At 31.8% G+C, this 23,694-nt stretch overlaps 1 protein-coding gene across 4 annotated transcripts; it reads right to left on the bottom strand.

The window, feature by feature from the left end:
• Positions 1–6,181: 6,181 nt before the first annotated feature.
• LOC110649907 (magnesium dechelatase SGRL, chloroplastic) lies at positions 6,182–8,912 on the bottom strand. Of its 4 annotated transcripts, none has more exons than XM_021804654.2 (5): positions 8,522–8,912; positions 7,904–8,080; positions 7,196–7,354; positions 6,822–6,968; positions 6,182–6,655 (listed from the first exon to the last, which is right to left on the bottom strand). In XM_021804654.2, the coding sequence occupies exons 1-5, from the start codon at positions 8,669–8,671 to the stop codon at positions 6,509–6,511; spliced, it is 780 nt and encodes a 259-aa protein (XP_021660346.2). In that variant the 5' UTR covers positions 8,672–8,912; the 3' UTR covers positions 6,182–6,508. The 4 variants fall into 4 exon arrangements, with proteins under 4 accessions (XP_021660346.2, XP_021660344.2, XP_021660345.2 ...); XM_021804652.2 differs by having other exon boundaries at positions 6,182–6,621; XM_021804653.2 differs by having other exon boundaries at positions 6,182–6,597; positions 8,522–8,911.
• Between the last annotated feature and the right edge of the window lie 14,782 nt (positions 8,913–23,694).

Genomic DNA, 23,694 nt, shown 5'->3' with positions numbered 1-23,694 from the left:
TAATGGTTTCAAGGCCTTAAAATCGTGCCAATTGCTGAACCTTCATAACTCCTTCATTTACTATATGAATAGGTCACATATATCGACAAATTAAAAGACCATTTTGCTGTCCAAGATGGCAATGATTTGGTACGGATTTTCGTGAGTCATTTTAATATATTATCTTAAGGTGTTGCTTCTCTGCCACAAGTATCACAACTACTTCAATATTCAACTATAATCTCTACGCAATAATTTCATGAAATTCCATGGCAGACTAACACAAGATATTAGATTACACATTGTCAACTCACAAATTATTCCATACTTATGGATTATATATTTCTGTTCACATATTCATATGGGATCATACTTCATATTTTAAGAAATAATTGAAAATTTAAGAGTGTAAAATAATTATTTTTAACACGTCTGAAATTTTATCATTAACCTTATCAAAAATTTATTATAAAATATATTTCAATTAAATATAAAGATTAATATAAATTTGTGCATTGTATAGGCAAAATGATTAATCAAAGATTAATATGTGATGTCATATAAATATTTTTTTATTTAAAGAATAAAAATTGTGATGGAAGATATAATATAAGTTATTCTTTAATTTTTTTTTCACTTCATGGTTTATTAAAATCATAAAATTTTTTTAAAGAATTTGAAATTAACAAATTAATAACAATTATTTTTTAAAAAAAAAACATCTTCTTTCAATAAAAAATATGAAATTAAATAAGATTATGTCATTATCTTTTTAAAAAATATCGATTAATATGCCATTATCTTTTAAAATTTTAATAATTATAAAATTTATCGCAAATTATATTTTAGATTTCGTCAAATATGTTTCAATTATTGCTTGTTGGCAAAATAATTAATTAAAAATGAATTATGGTATCATCTATAAATAATATTTTTTTTTTAAAGAATTACAAATTAAAGATTGAACAGAAGCATAATCATTATTTGTGACCAACTTATCGGAGTCTCAAGTATCTCCTTGATACTTTTGCTTGGCCTATAGACAATAGATGCTCAACCCATCAACACCCTTCAACTAAGGGTGAGCATTCGGTTCAAGTCAAATTAAATCGAATTAAATTGAATCAAATTATAAAACCAAATTACATATTTTAGAAGTTGAACAGAACTGAAATGGATGAAAAATTGAATCGAACTGAATCGCTCTATTTTGATTCGATTCTATTCAAACCTATCGATATTGATTTTTAATTATTTTTTAATTTAAACTTAATTTTTAAGTTATTTAGTCTGATTTTAATCTTGATTTGAATCTAATAACCATTGATCAATGAAATTAAACAATATATATATATATATATATAATTACATATAATTCATAAATTCCTTATAAAAATAAATTAATTCAAAAATCAATAAAATTATTCAGTTCATTCAGTGCAATCGATTTTTTTTTCTTCAAAACTGAACTGAACAAAAATAATCAAAATTTTTATAATATAAAATCGAACCGAATTGAATTATCTTAAAAACTGAATCGAATTACTGAATTAATGCGGTTCGATTCGATTTATTCGATTTGAACTGAATAATGCTCACTCCTACCTTCAACACTCACGAGAGGTTGTATCATGAGTGGTGGTTCAGCCTCATCTGAAGATCGTTGATGTCGTTGGATACAAGTGGCACTTATCCAAGAGTCACTAGACAAAATATATAATAGAAATTAAAATTCTTCTTATTTAAATTAGAATATCATATAAATATATAGATCTCATATATTTATATTTTAAATTAATGTTAAATGTAAAAATTTCTCTATAAATTATTCTTTAAATTTTTTAACTTGATATATAATTAAAATTATATAAATTTATATAATAAATTTTAATTTAGTGACATTAATTCATCTTAATTTAGTTTAATTTTAGTAAATTATATAAAAAAAATTATATTAATATATTAAACTTTTTTTAAGAAATTTTTCTTCAAATAAAAATAAAAATATTTAACCACTCGTACGGCAAAGATTTGAGATATATTTGAATCCTTAATTATTTGAAAGCAAAGTTCTCATGAAGGCGTATGAAAGCCCAAGTTCTATGGTGTTTCGATCTTAATTTATCTTATTCTATTTGATTTCTTTTGAGTGTCTATTTACCTCTTTCATATTTTAATTACTTCTTGTACATTTCCCATGTTTGCTTATGAGTATTGTAATATAAAAAAAAGTACATCCAAATTATCTTAATTAAAATAATAATTAGCCAGACCAGTCCATAGATATGCCACAGAGACATGGAATAATAAACTATTATATTTTTAAATTTTTACCTAAACAAAATACGAAACTATTTTTAAAATTAAAGTTTACAATTCTAATATTCTCTTTCATGTAAACCCCAACAGAAATTAAATTCACAAAATTAGCAAATTTGATTTGGATGGATCAGCTCTAGGTAAACCAGGACCCAGTGCTGTTGGCAGTGTTCTTCGTGACTTCAATGCCATTTTTGTCCGCAGTTTTCCTTGTCCAATGGGTATTCAGTTCTAATGTGGCTGAACTAAAAGCAATTCACAAACCACTTTCCGTTTTGCATGGGGCTACCTTTCAGATTGAATTCGATTCGAAAAAAAAAAGGTTATATATTCCAGGCTTATAACTATACAAGGAAAGGTTTATCAGTATTTCATTGCATGTTCACCCGTCAAAGAAAAAAAAGACCATCCACCAAATGTAAACTGACATTTGATTATCCGACAATACATACACAGAACATGTCGTGTCGTGGCCATGGCACGCCATAAAATGGCTAGGACGAACCTTTAGAATTGCATACAAAAAGACGACCTATCTTTCGTGCTGTATTCACAAGGCCTTGAAAAAGACAGCTAAAAATCTTCCTCTTGATGCTTCCCCTAGCTAGTGGAAGTCGGATAACCTTAGGCTTCATGTCATTATTCCCTTTGAACTCTGCAATGTCGCAGTCTGCCATTTCATTCTCCATATCTGTCAGTGCAGCTTTAGCAGGAATGTTTGGATGGAGTTATATAAAAGAAGAGTAGTGAAAGCAACTGAGAAAGGACGACAACTGGGGAATTTGAAGATGATAATATTCCGTCTTAATTAATATAATGCTTTACTTTTTTCCGTATTCTTATTTATGTGTTCATATTGGAAAATTCGAAAAAATGGATTTATGAAGAAATGCTTCCAACAGAAAGATTACAAAATGTATAAGGTTTCTTTCTTTCTATTGGAAGTTGTAAAGGTGCATGGCAGGTTGTCTAGTTAGCAGTCAACTGGCATGGAAAAAGATTTAATTAAGCTTTATTCCACGTATGATCTACGCGTTCATGGCAGTGATCTGGCGGAATTGCAGTGGTCAAGTCACTGTTGGGTTCACAGCCGGCGCGAGGAGATTTCTGTTATTGTATGTAAATACCGTCTTTTCTATTACTAGCATGGAGAATGACCTTACATCTTATTCGCTTATAATAATATTTCCATTTGAAATATACAATTACCAAAGTTAAGACCAACCACTTTAGTTTTCTTGCTTGAAAGTGATATTTTCTTTAAAAATCTCTGATAGATATTAAAAATTATGTCGATTAAAATATGAAAGATTGAATAAATTAATTAAAAAGACAAAGAATAATGGATCTCCATGCATGAATTTATAATTGCAGCATAGAAACTTTAGCCTACGTAATATAATGGTGCTAATTTCAAAGGATAATTGATCGTCTCTAGTTGCAAATATAAGACCAAAGACAACTAACTTCTTAATTGAATATTTAATATATATAGTCTAATTTAAATGTCAAGATCTTAATCAAGTTAGGTGCATTAAGGATAAAGAAGGAAAAGTGTTGGTGAAAGATGAGAATATTAAAGAAAGATGGAGAAATTATTTTAATGATCTCTTTAATAATAGTCAAAATAGTAATAGCGTGAATATAGATTATAGAACAATAAAAAATAATGTGAATTATACTAGAAGGATTAGATCTTTAGAAGTAAAGGAAGCACTTAAGAGAATGAAAGTGGGTAAAGCCTGTGGACCCGATGAAATACCAATTGAAGTGTGGAAGTGTTTGGGAGATATGGGAGTGACATAGTTAACTAAATTATTTAATAAGATTCTAAACTCAAAGAAAATGCCTGATGAATGGAGGAAGAGTATTTTAGTACCTATTTTTAAAAATAAGGGAGACATACAGAGTTGCTCAAACTATAGGGGAATTAAACTCATGAGCCATACTATGAAGTTGTGGGAGAGAGTTGTGGAGCATCGACTGTGCCATGATACTTCTATCTCTCTCAATCAATTTGGTTTCATGCTCGGTCGTTCAACTATGGAAGCGATCTTTCTCATTTGAAACTTGATGGAGAAATATAGAGATGTGAAGAAAGATCTATACATGGTTTTTATTGATTTGGAGAAGGCTTATGATAGTGTTCCAAGATATGTCTTATGGAATGTGTTAGAATAAAAGAGGGTATCTATTAGGTACATACAAGTGTTGAAAGATATGTATGAAGGAGCAACTACTATTGTGCGCACAGTGGGTGGGGACACAAGAGATTTTCCGATCTCAATTGGATTACACCAAGGATCAGTAATAAGCCCTTACCATTTTACATTAGTTTTAGATGAATTGACGAAACATATACAAGAGAGTATTCCTTGGTGCATGATATTTGCGGATGATATTATTTTGATAGATGAGACACGAGAAGGAGTCAATAGAAAGCTAGAACTTTAGAGAAGTACTCTAGAGTCAAAGGGTTTTAAGTTAAGTAGAACGAAGACAGAATACACGTATTGTAAGTTCAGTGAAGGCCAAACTAGTGATAGGGAATGAGTTAGTTTGAATGGAGTGGTACTGTCCCAAAGTAATCACTTTAAATATCTAGGCTTAGTCCTTCAAGTAGATGGTGGATGTGAGGAGGATGTTAGTCATAGGATTAAAGCCGGATGGTTGAAGTGGAGACGTGCCACGGGAGTTTTATGTTATCGTAAGATCTCCAATAAGTTGAAAGGAAAATTTTACCGTACAGCTATACGACTGGCTATGTTATATGGTAGTGAGTGTTGGGCACTGAAAGAGTCATATGCGTCTAAGATAAGAGTTGCAGAGATGAGAATTTAAGATGGATGAGTGGTCATACTAGACTAGATAAAATTCATAATAAGAGTATTAGAGAAAAGGTAGGAGTGGTGGCAATTGAAGATAAGTTGAGAGAAGGGAGATTGAGGTAGTTTGGTCATGTGAAGCGTAGACATACGGAGGCTCCAGTTAGACAAGTAGAGCACATTAGGTTAGAGGATATAAAGAAAAAAAGGGGTAGACTTAAATTGACTTGGAGGAGAGTAGTACAACATGACCTAGAAGCATTACATATTTCTGAGGATTTAACCCAAAATCGTTTAGAGTGGAGAAAGCGAATCCATATAACCGACCTCAAATTTTTGGGATAAAGGCTTAGTTGAGTTGAGTTGAGTTGAGTTGAGTTGAGTTGTACTGTAATTCCTTTGGTGGTATGCCTTGAATTGGAATAGCCTCCCCACCTAAACTTTTTTTTTTTCGTCCAAAAAAAAAATTCATAAGAAATTGAAATTCTGTAATTCTTTTTTTAGAGCAATTCTGTATATTCTAGTAGGGGAATATATCCTTAAAAAAGAAAGAAGATATAGTATTTAAAGAAAAATAAGATACCATATAGCTAATTAATAAGAATATGTATAAAAAAATCTCGAAAATTATGTTTGATTAAAACGTAATGTAATTAAATATTTTATTGATTATATTACGTCTCTACATAGTGGATTTTAATATTAGTATATTATGCCAAATTTTAACCTGACTTGCTTGCCTGGAAGCAAGTAACTTTTTTATAGACATAATTTGCAGTCCATTATATTAGTATATTTCTGTATCTTATCTTATTCAAGGAACAGTCCCTATCTAATAGTTTATGACAGAAAATAATGGCTGCAGCATTGAACTGAGAATAATCTGCCAATTTATTTGAGAATATTTGTGGGATCAAGTGATAAGAAAAAAATTCTGATTCCTTTAAAAATAAATAATTCATTTAAAAGAAATTAATTGATAAATTTAAAGTTAATTAATCAGATATTTATAAGTTAGCAAATTATTGAATGCTACAGGTGAATTATTTAAATGGCTATTTAAAATTGAATTTTCTATTAAAAAGAGCCAAATCAACCCACTTTACAACTAAAAGGCAGTGAAAACATCAGCCATTGATAAACAAATGAACAAATGATCAGTTGCACAAGAGTTGTCAATAAATATTTCCAATTGAACATAAATATGTTAATTGCAGAAGAATCAATTGAGAACCCAACAATCCTTGTTTTGATGCAGCTTATGACTTCAATTCTGTGTCTTACTCTTACAGTAAGGTTTTTGGTGGTTCTGTATACGCTGAGCCTTCATTAAACTTTGGCCATTGAAATTAGCCATTAAGGTCATACTGCCAAAGCAAAGCACTTCAAAGAAGAAAGGCAAAAATAGCTTGGAAAATGGATTTTTGTCCTCGCCACTTTTTGGCAGGAGTTGAAAATGATCTCCCTGTCTCCCCTGAAAATGATCTCCCTGTCTCCCCTGAAAAGGATTGAAAATGATCTCCCTGTCTCCCCTGACAAATTTCCATGGATAGATCATCTCTCAAACTTATATCATAGGCAATTGAAATACAGATTATAAATGCAACAGCAAAAGGGATTAATTGGTTGCTGATACAAAAGCAGTTAAATATTATGTGCATGTAGAAGGTTCTTATGGCTTTATGGGATAGATTTTACCTTAGCAGCATCCTTGAGTGGCCCCCAACACTCCAGGCGATTGTACTTTGGAGAGCTAGAATGGAAATATACCCAAACCAAAGCATTAATTAACTCAGGATGCTCCCTGAGCATTACTGAATCTCCATGCAACACAGCCTCAAGTACCTGGCTTGCACCAAATCAAAGGTTCTAGCCAGAATTATTAATCCAGCCATCACAACTATGGATTATTAATCCAGTCATTCACTATCTCTATATTTACCAGAAATTAATATGTTATGACTGTATGAGCATGAAAAACAAAGAAGAAAAATAGTCTTGTCCTAAATCACATTGAGACCCACTTGCAAGGAATGTATAGCACAAGATACATTGTAAAGCAAAACACTTACCAAAGGCATTTCCTTCGAGAATATATAATATCGTAACTCAGCAGCGAGGTCTAGCATCAGATTGGGACCACTCACATAGCAATGGATATGCAGACCTAATTTCCCACCTATTTTCTTCCACTCAACAACCACATCATCTTTGCTATACCAGCCTCTCAACTGCTAGGTTCACAACAATCACTACAACAAATGTTAGAATTAGCAATAAAAATTTCACAAGTAACATTAATTTTGCTGTTTATAAAGTTAACATACAATAACAAGATAAACAATTACTGCTAATAGTACATAAAAAAGATATGGCAGCAATAGTTGTTATCATTGAAAATTTTTTGTAGCAATAATTATTATCGCCAATAACCTTTTTTTTTTTTGTAGTAACAATAATTTTATTATAAAATACTTATTGTCACAATTTTGTCCTAATAACATGCAACAATTCATATATTGTTGTCATAAACTTATGTGAAAAATTTTATACTTTTGGCAATAAAAAGTTTTATTGCTAAATCTAACATTCTTGTAGTAAACTCTAGAATTATAAGTTTTGGATATCCAAAAGCATCCAGAATTATAAGTTTTGGATATCCAAAAGCAGATCACCACAATCATCATCATGTATATATGCAAATTTCTCTTAGATGCACAATAATACAAATACAATTTCACCAGCCAAAATGCAAGATTGTAAATCATAGAAATGCAGACCTGATCAATGTTAATGACATTGGAGATAGTCAAGGTTAGGTTTGCTGTGAAGTCACAGTGAGAGAGGATGTAAGTTCTTGGGATGATTCCAGAATATTCATTCATCTCTTTTCCCATTAAAACAACTTTTAACTTTGAAGCTTCAAATCTTGCTGGAGGAACCAAATGTCTAACTGCCTAGTGACAGCCAAATTGTTAGTTAGTGGAAAACAATGATAAAACCACTGAATATGACACTCTTGTTCTGAAGAATACATAGGACTGCCTGTTCATTCACACAAGAGGCAATTATAAAAAAAAAAAAACAAAAAAGGCTAATGAATTCAATATTCAAGCCCCTGCTTTTCCAATTTCTCTTTCTAAAAAAAAAATGATAATATGAATGCACATGGAAATTTCACATCCACCAAGCAAATTCAAAAGGAAACTATATAGGCACCATTATCCAACAATGTACCAGAGGCTAAAGCCCAAATGCCAGAAATCAACAGAAATGGCAGTTCCCAGAATCCACAACTTTCTAATCATCAGTCCTTAATCCAAATTAAAGACAATGCCACTACATTGATTACACATAGTACAAGTGGAATTAGAAGAGAATAGAGAAGAAGAGAATACCTGAGAGACAAGGGTGTTGAAGGAAGCTCTAGTAGCGTTGGCAATGGAGGAAAGAAGAAAAGGTTTGGATCTTGTGGATGGCTTGGCGATGGAGAAATCCTTGTATGGTGGTGAGGGTGAAAAAGCGTAGTAAGCACAATGACAGGCCATGGGAAATGCAAAACAAGATGCTTTCCTTCGTCTTTCACTCCTCACCTATTGTCTCTCTCCAAGCTTGAAAGAGAGTGATGGGTGTGGAGAATTGAGGCTTATCATCATAGCTCTGGTCATGTGGACTTGGATTCACATGTGGTTTCTGTCCCACAACTCCAAAAATCTTTATCAAGCCATTCGGTCCACATATTATGTTGCCAAAATTTCCTTTGATGAATGCTCGTTCTTTGCTTGGAAATAGTAAATAAAGATTGCTCATTCTTTGCGCTTAGCTATGAATAAAAAAGGGGGAAAATTCGAGTTTTCATTGGTGATTGGTTATGGAATTAGGCGTTGTGATACGTCAACATCATGGATTGAATTTTGGCTAATTATTAGGTGCACTCGGTGCATTAAAAAATAGTGCTCCCTCTCTCACAGAAAGTGGGTTCTTCCTATTATGTAGGAAGTGTAGATAGGAAGTGGGTCCTACATTATTGTGATTGTGAGAGAAGGTGTATATGCACCGGGTGCACCTAATAATTCCTCTTGAATTTTTGATTTGATAACTCGTGGATAACGATGACTTGGCATCCTTTGGGCCTGCACGGCTACACTCAACGTGAACACATGAAAGAAAATTCTTGGTTTAAAAAAAAAAAATGAAATTGCTCTACTTTGTACGACTGTTTTGTTTTAGTAAATTATTAGATTTTTTTTTTAATACATGAACATCTTCGCTCGCCCATAAATTTATGTGTCTCATATTTTTAAATTTAAAAAATAATTATTTTTTTAAGTAATGAATATATTATTTTTTAATATATTAAATATATCTAATAATTTATTATTATGTTTTTGGGTTACTATTTGTTTGTCTGCTAAATGATTTTTTTCTTAGAGTTTGTATTTTTCAAATAAATTTATATTAAAAATTAGAAAAAAATTTAGCTTAAACGGTTTAGATTAATCAATAAATTCATCCAATACACCAAAATGTAGATAAAAAAAATAAATAAAAAACATTGTCCTGAATAACAAAAATAAATAAATAAAAAACATTGTCCTGAATAACAAAAAAAAATAATAATAAAAAAAAGAGGAAATGTCATTCCAATCTTGAAAGATACGAAATCCTAAAGAAGATCTGGCAATCTTATGAACAACCATGTTTACTCTGCTACTAACCTAAAAGAAAATCCATGATCCGAATACAGTCTTAAACAACTCCCCCAACCTCACACCAAATTTTTTCAGCAGAAGAAATAGCTTGAGCCACCTCAAGGGAGTCCACTTCTATATCACATTGTATACATTTCTTTTTTTTTTTTTTTTTTAATTTGTGAATGAATTGCAAACATGATAAAAAAAAATTAAGACTTCGAGTATGAACGTGTCTCTTTAATTTTTATTTAAAATGATCAAAATGAACAATAAATGACTTGATTAAGGTATTGTGCATCTATAATTTTTTTAAAAAATCAGTATTTAATTTCTACATTTTAAAAAAATTAATTATTTAATTTTTATATTTTAAAAAATATACTATTTAATATCTGTATTTTACTTTTATTAAACTATTTAATTCATCTGTTAAATTTTTTATTAGTCAATATCTGTTAAATTACTATATAGTCCCTTTATTTTAGTGAATCTAACTAATTAGTTCCTATATTTTGAAAAATACTATTATTCAGTGTCTTCATTTTAGTGAAATTAATTAATTAGTTTCTGTATTTTGAAAACACAATTTTGAAAAACACATTTCTAAATGAAAATAAAAATAAAAATTTTACCATGTAAAGACTAAATATGAATTTATATATTTTTTAAATTGTTTATTTATTTTCATTCAATTTCTTCATTTATTCAATTTCTTAAGGATCATTTTTGTGATTTCTTTATTGGAAAATAAATTTTCTTTTTACTAACATTTTAATTATTTGGAGATTCAGATAAATTAATTAAATTTTTTTTCATATACAGCTTGCATCAATTTTTAATAAAAGATGAAAAATAAAGAGAGAATGAGGGGGCAATAAATGTGTATGTGTAGAGAGATATAAGGGAGAGGGTCAGGGCAATTTAGATTTAAAAAAAAATAATAAAAAGGACTAAAGAGTTAACGAAACTAAATTATAAGGACTAGTAAGTATTTTTTTTTAAAATATAAAAATTAATTAATTAATTTTACTAAAATAGATGGACTAAATAATAGTTTGATTAAAATTAAAATCTTTGACTGATAAAAAATTTGACAGAGATTTAAAATATAAAAATTAAATAGTATATTTTTCAAAATATAATAATCACATAGTTAATTTCGTTAAAAGATAAAAGTTAAATAGTAATTTTTTTAAAATTTTTTATGTCATATTTTGAAAATTCTATTCACCTGAATTTAGTTCAAATTATCTATACTAATTTTTTTTTTGTCTTTCATTTGAATAAAATTTCTTTACTTATAAAAATTATATTTTTTTAAAATTTAAATAAGATTTTAGACCACTTATTTGCATTTAATTAATGCATAATTGATTATGTATTTGGATATGATGATATGAATACATGCAACCATATATACTATCATTTTGCTTGGGAAAAAAATTGATTGTTAGCATCACATGACAATATTAATATTGTAATGGCGGTCAGTCATTTGCCCAATGAACTCCTAGTTTATCTAACTTAACGCGTTTGTCTTTGTTTATTTTTTTTTCCCCGAATCATCAAAACGTGAAAATTAAAGGTTTTTTTTTATTTTTTTTTATTTTTATTTTTTTTTATGGCCTGCACTTCATAAAACAAATATTTTTTATTTATAATTTTAACTTAATTTTTTTTAATTTATGGTCAAATTTTATAAGAAAATAATACATATGCTATTCACTTCTAAAAACTAACTTAAACAAGAAGTATTTAATTAATTTAATATTAATTTGATATAATACTATTAGTTAATTTAATTTAATTTTGACTCTAAATTATAAAAAATAAACTTCTAAAATTAGGTTTAAATTATTTATCAAAAAAATAAAAAGAAAACTATTTAAACTTTTATTATAGCATGGATTTATATTATAAATAATAATATAATTCCCATACATTATGTTGTTTAAATTTCAAGTTATTTCACAATTTATAAATTTTTGTTTACATAATTTTTTTTCAAAAAATTTTATTTATTATTATATGAAATAAATCGGAAGAAAGTTTAATTTTATCTTAAACTTTTGACACATGTTTAATTAAGTTATTTTTAAGTTTTTATTTCAATTAACCCACAACTATTTGTCTAAGTTTAAATATGCTTAATTTTTTAAAAAATTTAAAATAATAATTTTTTGATTTTTAATAAAAATAATAATATATTTTTAATAAAAATTAATATTAAAATTAATTAAAAATTATTATTTTAATTTTTTTTAAATTGCACTTATTTAATTTAAATAGAGAAAGACAAAACTTAAAAATGAATTTATTTATACATAAATTAAAAGTTCATGAGCAAAAGTAACATTTCTTTCAAAATACTGATGTAAATTCATTATAAGTTTATAGGTCGTTAAAGTAGTATAAAAATAAATATTGTTTCCTTAAAGAGTTGTGATATAAATTAAATTTTTAATGTAAATAAACTATAATACTATTGTAATTTAATCAAACAAAAGATTGAAATTGGAAATTTAAAGTTTATAATATAAGATGCAAAACTGAATTTAAACAATTGACTAATATAATAAATGACTAAATTAAGAAAACATGTTATTTATGAAAGTGGGTAAAAATGCGACAAACTAGATCACTCAAGATTAAAATTCCAAACAATAATGGCAAAAGAACGATTCCGAAATTAGGGTTTATATTTAAGTTAGTTTGGGATTTTTACTAATTAGTTCGATTCATGAAATTTATGAGTTTAAAATATATCAATTTTAAAATCATTTGAAATCTCTTTCAAGTGAAATAAAGTGTAACATTCCAAATTTTTAAAATAATTATTTTATGTGTAAATTATGATATTTTAATGTATTAAATATTATGATATTTAATTTGAATTTTCTTAGTTTTCAAAAATTGAGTTTTTATTTTTTGAGACAATTAATTTTAATAATTTTTAAAAGTTAATTTAAAGACCAAGTGGCAAGTATAAAAATATGTTTGAACTCCATAAATTTTTCTGAGTTTTTTGCAATTTTTTTTAAAATTTTCGAACCTCGTTTTAGATCTCAAGACAGAGCAAAAATTAAATTTTGGGTACCTTAAATTGGACTGGTCTAATCAAATAGGATCGGATCGGAGTAGCCTTTTCTTTTTCTCCCCCCCCCCCCCCTCCCGTGTCACACTACCACCCTCCCTTCTCTATTCATTTTCTCTCTCTTCTTTTCTCCCCGCTGTTGGCTGACCCCTGCTCCACTCACCAGCGCACCTCCAACTAACCTCCCCCGCTGTCGCCACTCCACCACCTGGTTAGAAATGCGCTTGGAAATTTTCTCTCTCCTCCAGGCAACTCTTCAGCTTCCTTGGCCAATTCTGGCCAATCTAGCCACCAATTAGACTGGTTCCAGTTTCCTTCATGTTCTACTCCTCGAGAGCTTTCCATAGACACCTATTTCACTGATTTTCATTAGGCGGTTTATGCTAATCAAGCTTGGGGAGTTTTAGCCCATTCTAACTTTTGAGCTAGATTTTCCTCAAACTGTGTACCCTACGGAGATTCCGACATTGAAAATCCAATGGGTCTCACAAACTTTTCGATGGGTCTCACAAATTTTGCAGTGATTTTTTGAGTCTTTAATGGGACTTTTTAATTAAATAAAAATTATATTCTAATACATGGTATTGTGAGCTTTGCGTAGGCATTCTCGTTTTAAGGAAATTCCACCGGTGACCAAGACTATATTTTTGGGCTAGACAAGCGGGTTGCCCGACCCACTTCTAAAGTGGGTCAATATTACAGTACTTTTCACCATTTTTAGATGCCCAAGACACATTTCAGGCGTCAGAATTAGAGTAGGTGAGCCCAATCTTTAAATTGCTCTTTTTGCCTAATGTTAGGTTTAGAATAAAATTTATAAAATATTTGTGGGTAGCCATAAAATTATAATTCCTTTTGCAATAGTGTAATAGCATCGCTAAGAACTGTGGGGGCATAATTATAGAATTTTTGGGGTTATTTTGGATGGTTTTGCAAAATGTTAGTTTTACACTTTATAACTGAATTTTGTAGTTATTTGAATTTTGACTAGTTTGGTGGGCCCAGGAGAGGTAGTATGATATTGTTATGATGTGGGCCTGAGGCCATTGGATTTAAAAGTGTTGTTTGAGTTGCTTTGTAGGTTGGGTAGGTCTTGAATATAGAGAAAATACTGTCAGATTTCCAACATAAACTTAGGATGTCTTTGATCCTTTAAACTATTATTTTGATTTAATATTGATCGATTCATAAACATAATTGTTTAGGTGATCCGGGCCAACCCTCCTCCTTTGCCCAGCCGCCACAGTGACCTTCAGTTATTCAGTGAGTAGATATTGATTTTATTTATAATTTTAATATTATTATTATATATTCAAGGCATGCTCATGCATTCACTTATAAATATGTTTATATAGTTAAATGCTAGACACGCTATTGTATTACATATTTTATTAGTGAAATTATTGTGGATGTCGCCTTAAGATAATTTAGAGCTCTGTGTTTGTGTTGGCGTGCGTGTGGTGTAGATATAGATATAAGTAGGATGGGTAGTTGTGGCTAGAGCTTGACTCACTGGGACCCGATCCTTATATGTAGATAAGTAGGGGCGAGTATAACTTTGAGTTGATCTCGCTGACTCCCACACTTGGATTATTAAGAGAAAATCTATATTGAGTTGACTTCACTAGCAGGTATTAAAATTAAGAGAGCTGTATAGGGGGATCAACTCCCATATGTATATATATGTTGATGTGACACACGGGTGTGTGAGTGCTCTGAATTATCTTTTGTGCTAATATTATTTGAATTGTTTGAAATTATGTGTGTATGTTACATTTGATGTATAGGAATGCATTAGATTTAGATAGTTATAGAAATTGTATTTAAAATCAATATCTTACTCTATCAGTCGAACGCTTACCCCTGTTCAACTATTTTTCCTCAGGTGACTAGTGGACTTTTTTAGAATAATCTGCTTTCTTTTTCGCAGGTTTACTTAAAAAGCTTAATTGTATTTTTATTTTCCTTGTTTCAAATTTTAGAACTTAGCATGTACCAGTAGTGTATTAATCTTATCTGGGGTTGTAATAACTTAATCTTTGGAGTTATAAACTTATTTATGTGGTTATGCTTGGATGTTTGGGATATTTATTTTCTATGGACCTAGGGAGCTGAGCTTCCATTTGATTAATTATCTGTATTAAGGATTGTAAGGGTGAGCTGAGCTCCCCAGATTTTGATATTTTGTGTTTATAGGTTGGGTGAGTTGATGCTCCCCATTGGATAGTCCAATTTATGGTCAGAATTTGTCCATTTATTTTCTTGAAATTAGACTATATTTATGGGCTTAATGTTCGAGCTAGGAATAGTTAGGGTTACTACAAGCTTCGGGGGCCTTTTGCTGACCCAAGTCCTAATGTTAGTCCAGCTTAGAATTCGAGTCGTGATAAAGTTCATATCAGAGCTTAGGCTATAGATTCATGGGAAGGTGTATGCCTAGAGTTGTCACATGTAGAGTATAGGATCCTGTTTCATTTTCTTCTATAATTCCTTGTTTCTAGACTCTGCATTATTCTTTGTGTAGTGTAAGAGTGCTTCAATTTAGCATCGTGGTTTTTGTGGAGTACCTGATGATGTGAACCTGAGCTAGCAGACGTGTTGAGGTCTGCCATGGGGATACGTTCTCCAAGAAATGTCATGTTTATATCAAAATAGGGCTAATTGGCATCCCTATCTAGTACCAGGCATGAGTACACAAAGGTGAGTAATGACAATATAGCTACCCTAAATGGGGGCAAAGGTACTACTGCTGGAAGTTACCAATGGATAGCCTAGTTAGGGCAAGTTTATGGTATCAGTGGGTTAAAGAGAGATAAGAGGTTGTGAAACCTAGTCTGTTAAGACTTACCATAGTGACCTATGCAATGTTCTCAATGTTTGTTCTGTAAGTCATATATTACAGTACTGACATGGAATTATTGTATAGAGCTGTGTGCATCCTTGATGTGTTTTCTAGGGGTGTTGCAAATGGCCTTTGTGTTGGTACAATTATGCCAGAATAGAGTTCTATTTTTTTTTTTTTTTTACAAAGGAGTTTGGAACTCCTGGTTAGAATACTAAAGATCGTAGTTGGGCGATAACTAGAGCAAAGACTCGATCACCCTCACTTGAGCTAGAGTTATATCAGGAGTTGCCATAAGATTAGAGATTTCAATATAGTTACAAAGTAAATGTAGCATCCGCAGAGTGGGACCATTTGATCTCAGGTATGGAATCTTAGATAATTTTGGTATTATAGTGTACTTTTTGCCTAGAGTTTGATAAAGATAGTAATCCTTGTGTGACAGCGAAATGTAGAGTGCGGTTCTACTTCCTAAAGTAGATCGAAGGTTACGAGTAATGTTATAGCCTATGAAAATATTTTTTTTTTAGGAAAGTTTGTCGTATGATAAGAGAGCTGATAGCCTTACATAGTTGTGGCAATATAGCAGACATAGTACCTTTTTTACTGTCAGTTGTGCTGCAGAGTATGGTAATGTCCTTCAAGAGAGATAGCAGATTGCTACTGAATGGCATCCCAAGTGGGACTATAGTATGTGATAGAGAGTTGTTGGCTCAGGTATCCTAGAGGGGGTACAAGTTTCACTGTAGGAACCATAAAATGATCAAATCATGATAGACGTAAAGCCTTTGAATTTAATGATTGGTTTGGGCACCTAGTATCTTAAGTTTTGGCGAATTGGGTTAAAATAGGAAAATAGTATCCTTATAGATCTCCTCCTGAAGGTAGTAGAGGGTAGCTTGTAGTCTAATGGATAAGAAAAAAGATTGCGCAGTGAATGTGCGACTGCTATTCCTTAAGTTCCTTCTTAGCTTCTTACTGCTTAAGACAAGAGTATACTTTAAGTAGAGGAAAGGGTACGGGAAATAGGTCAGCAAAGATAAATCATAGGACATTAGTAGATAGGAAAAAATGCAGAAAGGAAGGTTAAAACAATTAGTTTAAACACAACAGAAGAGATAACCTGAATGCCAGTGGAAGTACTAGCTAGAATGGTTAAAAGACTAATTCTGAGTAACATCGAGGTGTAGATGACTTAGTAGAGATAATGAAAAGGTATAAATTTCTGACATAACTGTTAGGTCAAGAAAGAAAATAGAGCTAAAAAGTAAATTGATCAAAATTCAAATTTGTGTAAGATAAAAAGGAGTTAGCTAAAAAACAAATTGAAAGGCCCAAATTATGATAAGATTAGGAAGGGTAAAGTCAAGATACAAAGGAGGCAAAATGCGATTCTAGGAAAGGTAAACGAGGTAAACAAAAAAGTAATGGTGGAGAGCTTAGAAAAAGACGACATTAGGGATAACGTTTGTCAAGGTATGGAACCCAAAAGTGCAAAACTTAGAGCAGGTCATAATTGATATAGTGTTAGAAGCTTGAACTTAGAGCTCAGAGTTACAAAATCTGGATTAGACTTCATCTATTTTCTATCCCTAAGGTAGAATAAGGTGCAATGGGATAAGAACCCTTTAGATTATTAACAGTATGAGGAATGTTACGTAAAGTATACAACCAAAGCAGGTAGTAGCTATAGGGTGAGTAGTGGTAACTTGAGTTATCTTGTTAGGTAAAGAAGCAAAGTCAGTAAGTAGTAAGCTGAATAAAAGTCAACCTAATGGGTTCAAATATGCTTGATGAGAAAAGAACAAGGGATAATGACACAAAGGTTTGATGTTAGAATTCGAAATGGTGAGACAGTAGTCATAGAGTTTGTAATTGGGGGTTAGACAGGCATTTTTAATGTGATCAACAGAATAACTCTGTAAAGAAACATGAGTGACGACATGATAATAGGTAATAGAGCAATAATAGAGGATAGGATAGGTATAGATGTTACTCACAAATTACTAGGAAGTACAAGAATCTGAGTAATGATTGTTGGTAAGACTGGAGTTAGTTCTGGGAGAATTTGTTTGTGAGAGGTATCTTCCAGAATGTGGTAGGAAATAAGAGGCACAAGACAAACAATGATAATATGGGAGGCGAATAGAGTATAAGCATAGATAGTATATTACAACATGATATATCAAGTGGGACAACAGTATAATAAAGGGTTGGTGTAGTTGATATCTTATAAAAGAGCATAATAATTACAAAGAGATGATGAAATTTGAAAAAGAGGATCAGAAGATATGAGTAAATCTGAGGCTGAAGTTTGGAGAACCATAGCAGTAGATGTGGTTATACCAAGGAGAATGATTTAAGGTGTCTTGTTAGGGATTGTGGCAGAACACATGTTCACCACTGCCTTATTAATTTAGGTGGAACTTATAGGTTCAAGGACACCTATCTAACCATGACGACTGATTCTCTGTGAAGGGTAGTAGGGAACGATAATGTTTTAATGGTCACATTAGGAAGGAGGTACAGGAAGAATCATCCATGGTGAATGGCCTGTGTTCCATAATATAAGTAGTTGATTAGTACTATAGTATGATATTATATGATGGATGTGCTGGGACAACCAATCGTAGAGTTAGAATTTTGGAAGTAATGGAGTTAACAATCAAGTTAAGATTAAAAAATAATAAAAAGGTTAAAGTTAATGCTGATGGGATGAATATCTTCAAAGGAAAAGGCATAAGGTGAGGAAGATAAAAAGGAATGGTATGAGAGGGACACTAAGGGATCTTTAGGACAAGTTATGGTAAAATGAAAGGTTAAGGGAGTGGTGGAGCCTCAATTTGAGTGCCAATACGCCAGGGAAGTAGCAAGAGATTCCCATCCTAGAATGGAAGTGGGAAATGATCACCATGGACTTTATGACTGGGTTGCCTTGTACTACACAAGGGTGTGATTCTATATGGGTAATTATGGACTATCTGACTAAGTCAACTCACTTTTTGCCTATACGAACCACCTATTCTATTGCTCACTATGCGAAGTTATACATCCTTGAGATAGTTAGATTGAATGAAATTTCTGCTTCCATAATATCTAACAGAGGGCTCCAATTCACTTCTCGGTTATGGAGGAAACTTCAGGAAGCACTTGGCACATAGCTGAATTTTAGTACAGCTTTCCACCCACAGACAGATGGGCAGTCTGAAAGAAAAATACAGGCATTGGAGGACATACTTTGAATGTGTGTCATGGATTTTAGAGGTCAATGGGATGAGCAGCTATCATTAGTAGAGTTTGCTTATAACTACAGCCATCATTCTAGTATTGGAATGGTACCCTATGAGACATTATATGGCAGAAAGTGTAGATTCCCTCTGTATTGGATAGAAGTTAGAGAGGCGAGAGTACATTTAAAGACAGCTTTCAGCAGGCAGAAGAGTTATGCAAATCCAAGGTGAAAAGATGTAGAATTTGCAGTGGGTGACTATGTGTTCTTAAAAGACTCTCCTATGAAAGAGGTTATGAGATTTGAAAAGAGAGGCAAGTTGGCTCCCTATTACATAGGACCTTTTGAGATCATGGACAAAGTAGGAGCAATTGCCTATCAGTTTGAGTTGCCACTAAACCTTTCTCATGTCCACCTAGTATTCCATATTTCCACACTTAGAAAGTATGTTCCTGATCCTTTTCATGTGCTACAACCAAACACAGTGGAGTTAAATGAGAATTTGACCTTTGAGGAGCAGCAATATCTATAGTGGACTATGAGATAAGACAACTTTGATCAAAATAGAATCTTATGGTTAAAGTTCTGTGAAGGAGTAAATCTATGGAGAAATACACCTGGGAGTCAGAGCAAGATATACACAATAAGTACCCATATTTGTTTAATATGTAATTCTGTGTTATTGTTTTACCTTGTGTAAAATTTGATGATAAATTTTTTATAAGGAAAGGAGAATGTAACATCCTAAATTTTTAAAATAATTATTTTATGTGTAATTATGATATTTTAATGTATTAAATATTATGGTATTTAATTTGAAATTTTTGGGTTTTCAAAAATCGAGTTTTTATTTTTTGAGACAATAAATTTTAATGATTTTTAAAAATTAATTTAAAGACCACGTAACAAGTACAAAAATATATTTGGATTCCATAGATTTTTTTGAGGTTTTTTATAATTTTTTTGAAATTTTTGGGTCTTGTTTTGGGTCTCAGGATAGAGTGAAAATCAAATTTTAGATACCTTAAATCGGATCAATCGAATTAAATTGAACCTAATCTGACTGATCAAATTGGACTAGCCTTTTCTTTTTCGAGAAATTATTAGGTGCACCTGATGTACATGCACCATCTCTCACAATCATGTGAGACCCACTCTCCATATTATAAGGAGGGCTCACTTTTTTGTGAGAGAGAAAACACTATTTTTTAATGCTTCCAGTGTATCTAATAAATAGCCTTATTTTTCTCCCCTCCCCTTCCATACGTCGCACCACCACCCTCCCTTCTCTCTGCATTTTTTTTTCTCTCCTCCCCTCCCCACCGTCTGCTGACCCCTCCCCCAGCTCCCCCACTCGCCGACGCACCTCCGACTGACCTCCCCTGTTGCCGCCGCTCCAGAAATATGCTTGGAAATTTTCTTTCTCCTCCGCGTGACTCTTCAGCTTCCTTGGCCTATTCTAGCCAATCCGGCTACCAATCGAACCCAATTCAGTTTCCTTCGTATTTTATTCCTCGAGAACTTTCCATAGAGACCTATTTCACCAATTTTCATTTGGCGGTTTGTGCGAATGAAGCTTGGGAAGTTTTAGCCCATTTGACTTTTGGGCTAGATTTCTCCCAAACTGTGAACTCCACTGAGATTCTGAGACCACCAACACGCTCTATTCGTCAAAAGCTTGGCAATGACACCAATTTGGAATTTTTCCAACACCGAAAATTTGATGGGTCCCACAAACTTTGTAGTGATTTTTTGAGTCTTTAATGGCACTTTTAAATTAAATAAAAAATATATTATAACTCCTGATTTTGTGGGCTTCACATAAGCATTCTCGTTTCGAGGAAATTCCAACGACGATCGGGACTACATTTTCGGGCCAGAAAGACGAGCTATCGAACTCACTTCAGAAGTGGATCAATATTACAGTGTGTTCCACCATTTTCAGATACCCCAGACGCATACTTGGTGTCAGAATTGGCGTAGGTGAGCCCGAACTCCAAATTGCTCTTTTTGTCTAATGCTAATTTTAGAATAAAATTCATAAAATATTCGTGGGTAGCCAAAAAATTATAATTCCTTTTACAATAATATAATACATTGCTAAGAACTGCGGGCATAATTATAGAAATTTTAGGGTTAGTTTGGATAGTTTTTGCAAAATATTAGTTTTAAACTTTATAGTTGAATTGTGTAGTTATTTGAGTTTTGGCTGGTTTGGCAGGCCCAGGAGGAGTAGTATGATGCTGTTATGATTTGAGCTCAGGGCCATTGGATTTAGAAGTGTTTCTTTGCAGGTTGGGTAGGTCCTAGGTACAGTGAAAACTCTGCCAGATTTTCGATATAAACTTAGGATGTCTTTGACTCTTTAAATTATTGTTTTGATTTAATATTAATAGATTCATGAATCTAATTGTTTAGGTGATCTGGGCTCCCTCCTCCTCTGCCCAACCGCCACGATGACCTTTAGTTGTTCGGTGAGTAGATATTAATTTTATTTATAATTTTAATATTATTATTATATATTCAAGGCATGCTCATGCATTCACTTATAAATATATATATATATATATATATATATATATATATATATATATATATATATATATATATATATATAGTTAAATGCTAGGCACGCTCTTGTGTTGTATATTTTATTGGTGAAATTGTTGTGGATATCGTCTTAAGGTAATTTGGAACTCTGTCTATGTGTTAGCATGTGTGTCATGTGGATATGTATATGTGTAGGATGGGAAGTCGCGGCTGGAGCTTGACTCGCTGGGACTCGAATATGGGTAAGTCAGGGTGAGTACGGCTTTGAGTTGATCTCACTGACTCCCACACTTAGATTATTAAGAGAAAATCTGAATTGAGTTGACTTTGCAGGCATATATTAGAATTAAGAGAGCTGTATAAGGGATCAGCTCCCATATGTATATATAAGTTGATATGACACACGGATATGTGAGTGCTCCGAATTATCTTTTGTGTGAATATTGTTTGAATTGTTTGAAATTATGTGTATGTTGCATTTGATACATAGGAATGCATTAGGTTTAGATAGTTATAGAAATTATATTTAAAATCAATATCTTACTCTATGAGTCAAACGCTTACCCCTGTTCAATTATTTTTTCCTCAAGCGACAGGTGGACTTTTTGAGAATAACCCACTTTCTTTCTCGTGGGTTTACTAGAAAAGCTTAATTGTGTTTTTATCTTCCTTGTTTCAAATTCTAGAACTCTGCATGTACCAGTAGCGTATTAATCTTATCTGGGTTTGCAATAACTTAATCTTTTGTAGTTGTAAACTTATTTATGCGGTTATGCTTGGATGTTTGAGATATTTATTTTCTATGGATCTAAAGAGTTGAGCTCTCATTTGATTAATTATCTATATTGAGGATTGTAAGGGTGAGCTGAACTCTCCAGATTTTGATATTTTGTATTTACAGGTCGGGTGAGTTGATGTCCCCTGTTGGATAGTCCAATTTATGGCCAGACTCTGTCTATTTGTTTCCTTGAAGTTGGACTACATTTATGGGCTTAATATTTGGGTTAGGAATAGTTAGGTTTACTATGAGCTTCAGTGGCCTTATGCTAACCCAAAGTCCTAATGCCGGTCTGGCCTAGAATTCGGGTTGTGACAAAGAGTACTTTAGTTGATCAAATCCTACTTTTGCAATGTTTAAAATCAAACAAAACCTATTAAAATCTTTAATCAATCTATGAAACCCTCCTAATCCTTAGTCTATTTCTACATATAAATTAATTAAGTCTAATTTTTTAATTACCTATCACTTGATTTTCTCCTTTCGGTTCTTCAATCAATGATTAAAAATATAACTTAATAGGATTCTACACTAAGTATATCATAAAGCATACAAGAAAAGGATTAAACTTCATAAAAAAACATAAAATCAAATCTACAAAATAACTCAAATATTACATCCCATTCCAGAGTCTTAAGAAAATACTCATTATCCATGTTTAATGCAAAGATTCTAGGTAGAAAGAACATGAGAAACAAATTACAACCGAAGAAACTTGATGATTGGAGTGAATAAATGATGCAGAACAAGGTGAATCCAAGGTAGCTCGACCAAAAATGGCTTGACTACTCTTTTCTCTCTCTTCTTTCTTCAAATATTTCTTCTTACAGCAAAAAATTATGTAAGAAAACTTTCATACCCCCTGACAAAATCCTAGAATAATCTAAAATCATTACACGTGTGCAATGATTTGCCACATCAGCTGAATTACGTGAAGTTGCATGGCTAGGTGAATGCTTGTGCAGAATCTTGTGCAAAAGTGGGTTTAAAAAGGATGATTAAAGATGGACTTGCATGTTTTTTTAGGTCCCTATGCACATCTCGGCAAATTTTGAGAAATTTTGCCTATCATTACATAAGCAGTTGCATAACTATGCAAGAGGCTGTGAAACTTTCGGTAACTTTGGACAATCTTTCGGCTTTTTACATAAGTGGTTGCATAAGCAGTATAAGAGGTTACACAAGTTTTAACAAATTTGAAATTGTTTTTCCAATTTATGCATAAGTAGTTGCAAAGGTTGTACAGAATCCTGTCTAACTTTCAGCAAGTTTGCACTTGTTTTTTGAATTCTTACATAAGCAGTCATACGGCTATGCAAGAAGTTATGCAACTTTCAGTAGCTCCTCTATTTTCTGGATGTGAGTTACAGATGCTATGCAGCTC

Source organism: Hevea brasiliensis, chromosome 16 (assembly GCF_030052815.1).
Source record: "Hevea brasiliensis isolate MT/VB/25A 57/8 chromosome 16, ASM3005281v1, whole genome shotgun sequence".
NCBI lineage: Eukaryota > Viridiplantae > Streptophyta > Magnoliopsida > Malpighiales > Euphorbiaceae > Hevea > Hevea brasiliensis.
The sequence above is the reverse complement of the archived record's forward strand: the minus strand, read 5'-3'. Positions and strand labels throughout refer to the sequence as shown.

Bases quoted from the DNA above. Each gene is read 5' to 3' on its own strand.
- LOC110649907 (XM_021804652.2), bottom strand. From the start codon at position 8,671: ATGGCCTGTCATTGTGCTTACTACGCTTTTTCACCCTCACCACCATAC. The intron at 8,081-8,521 runs GTATTCTCTTCT...GGCTGTCACTAG, and splicing joins TCAACACCCTTGTCTCTCAG to GCAGTTAGACATTTGGTTCC. The intron at 6,622-6,821 runs GTAAAATCTATC...AATCCTTTTCAG, and splicing joins CACTCAAGGATGCTGCTAAG to GGGAGACAGGGAGATCATTT.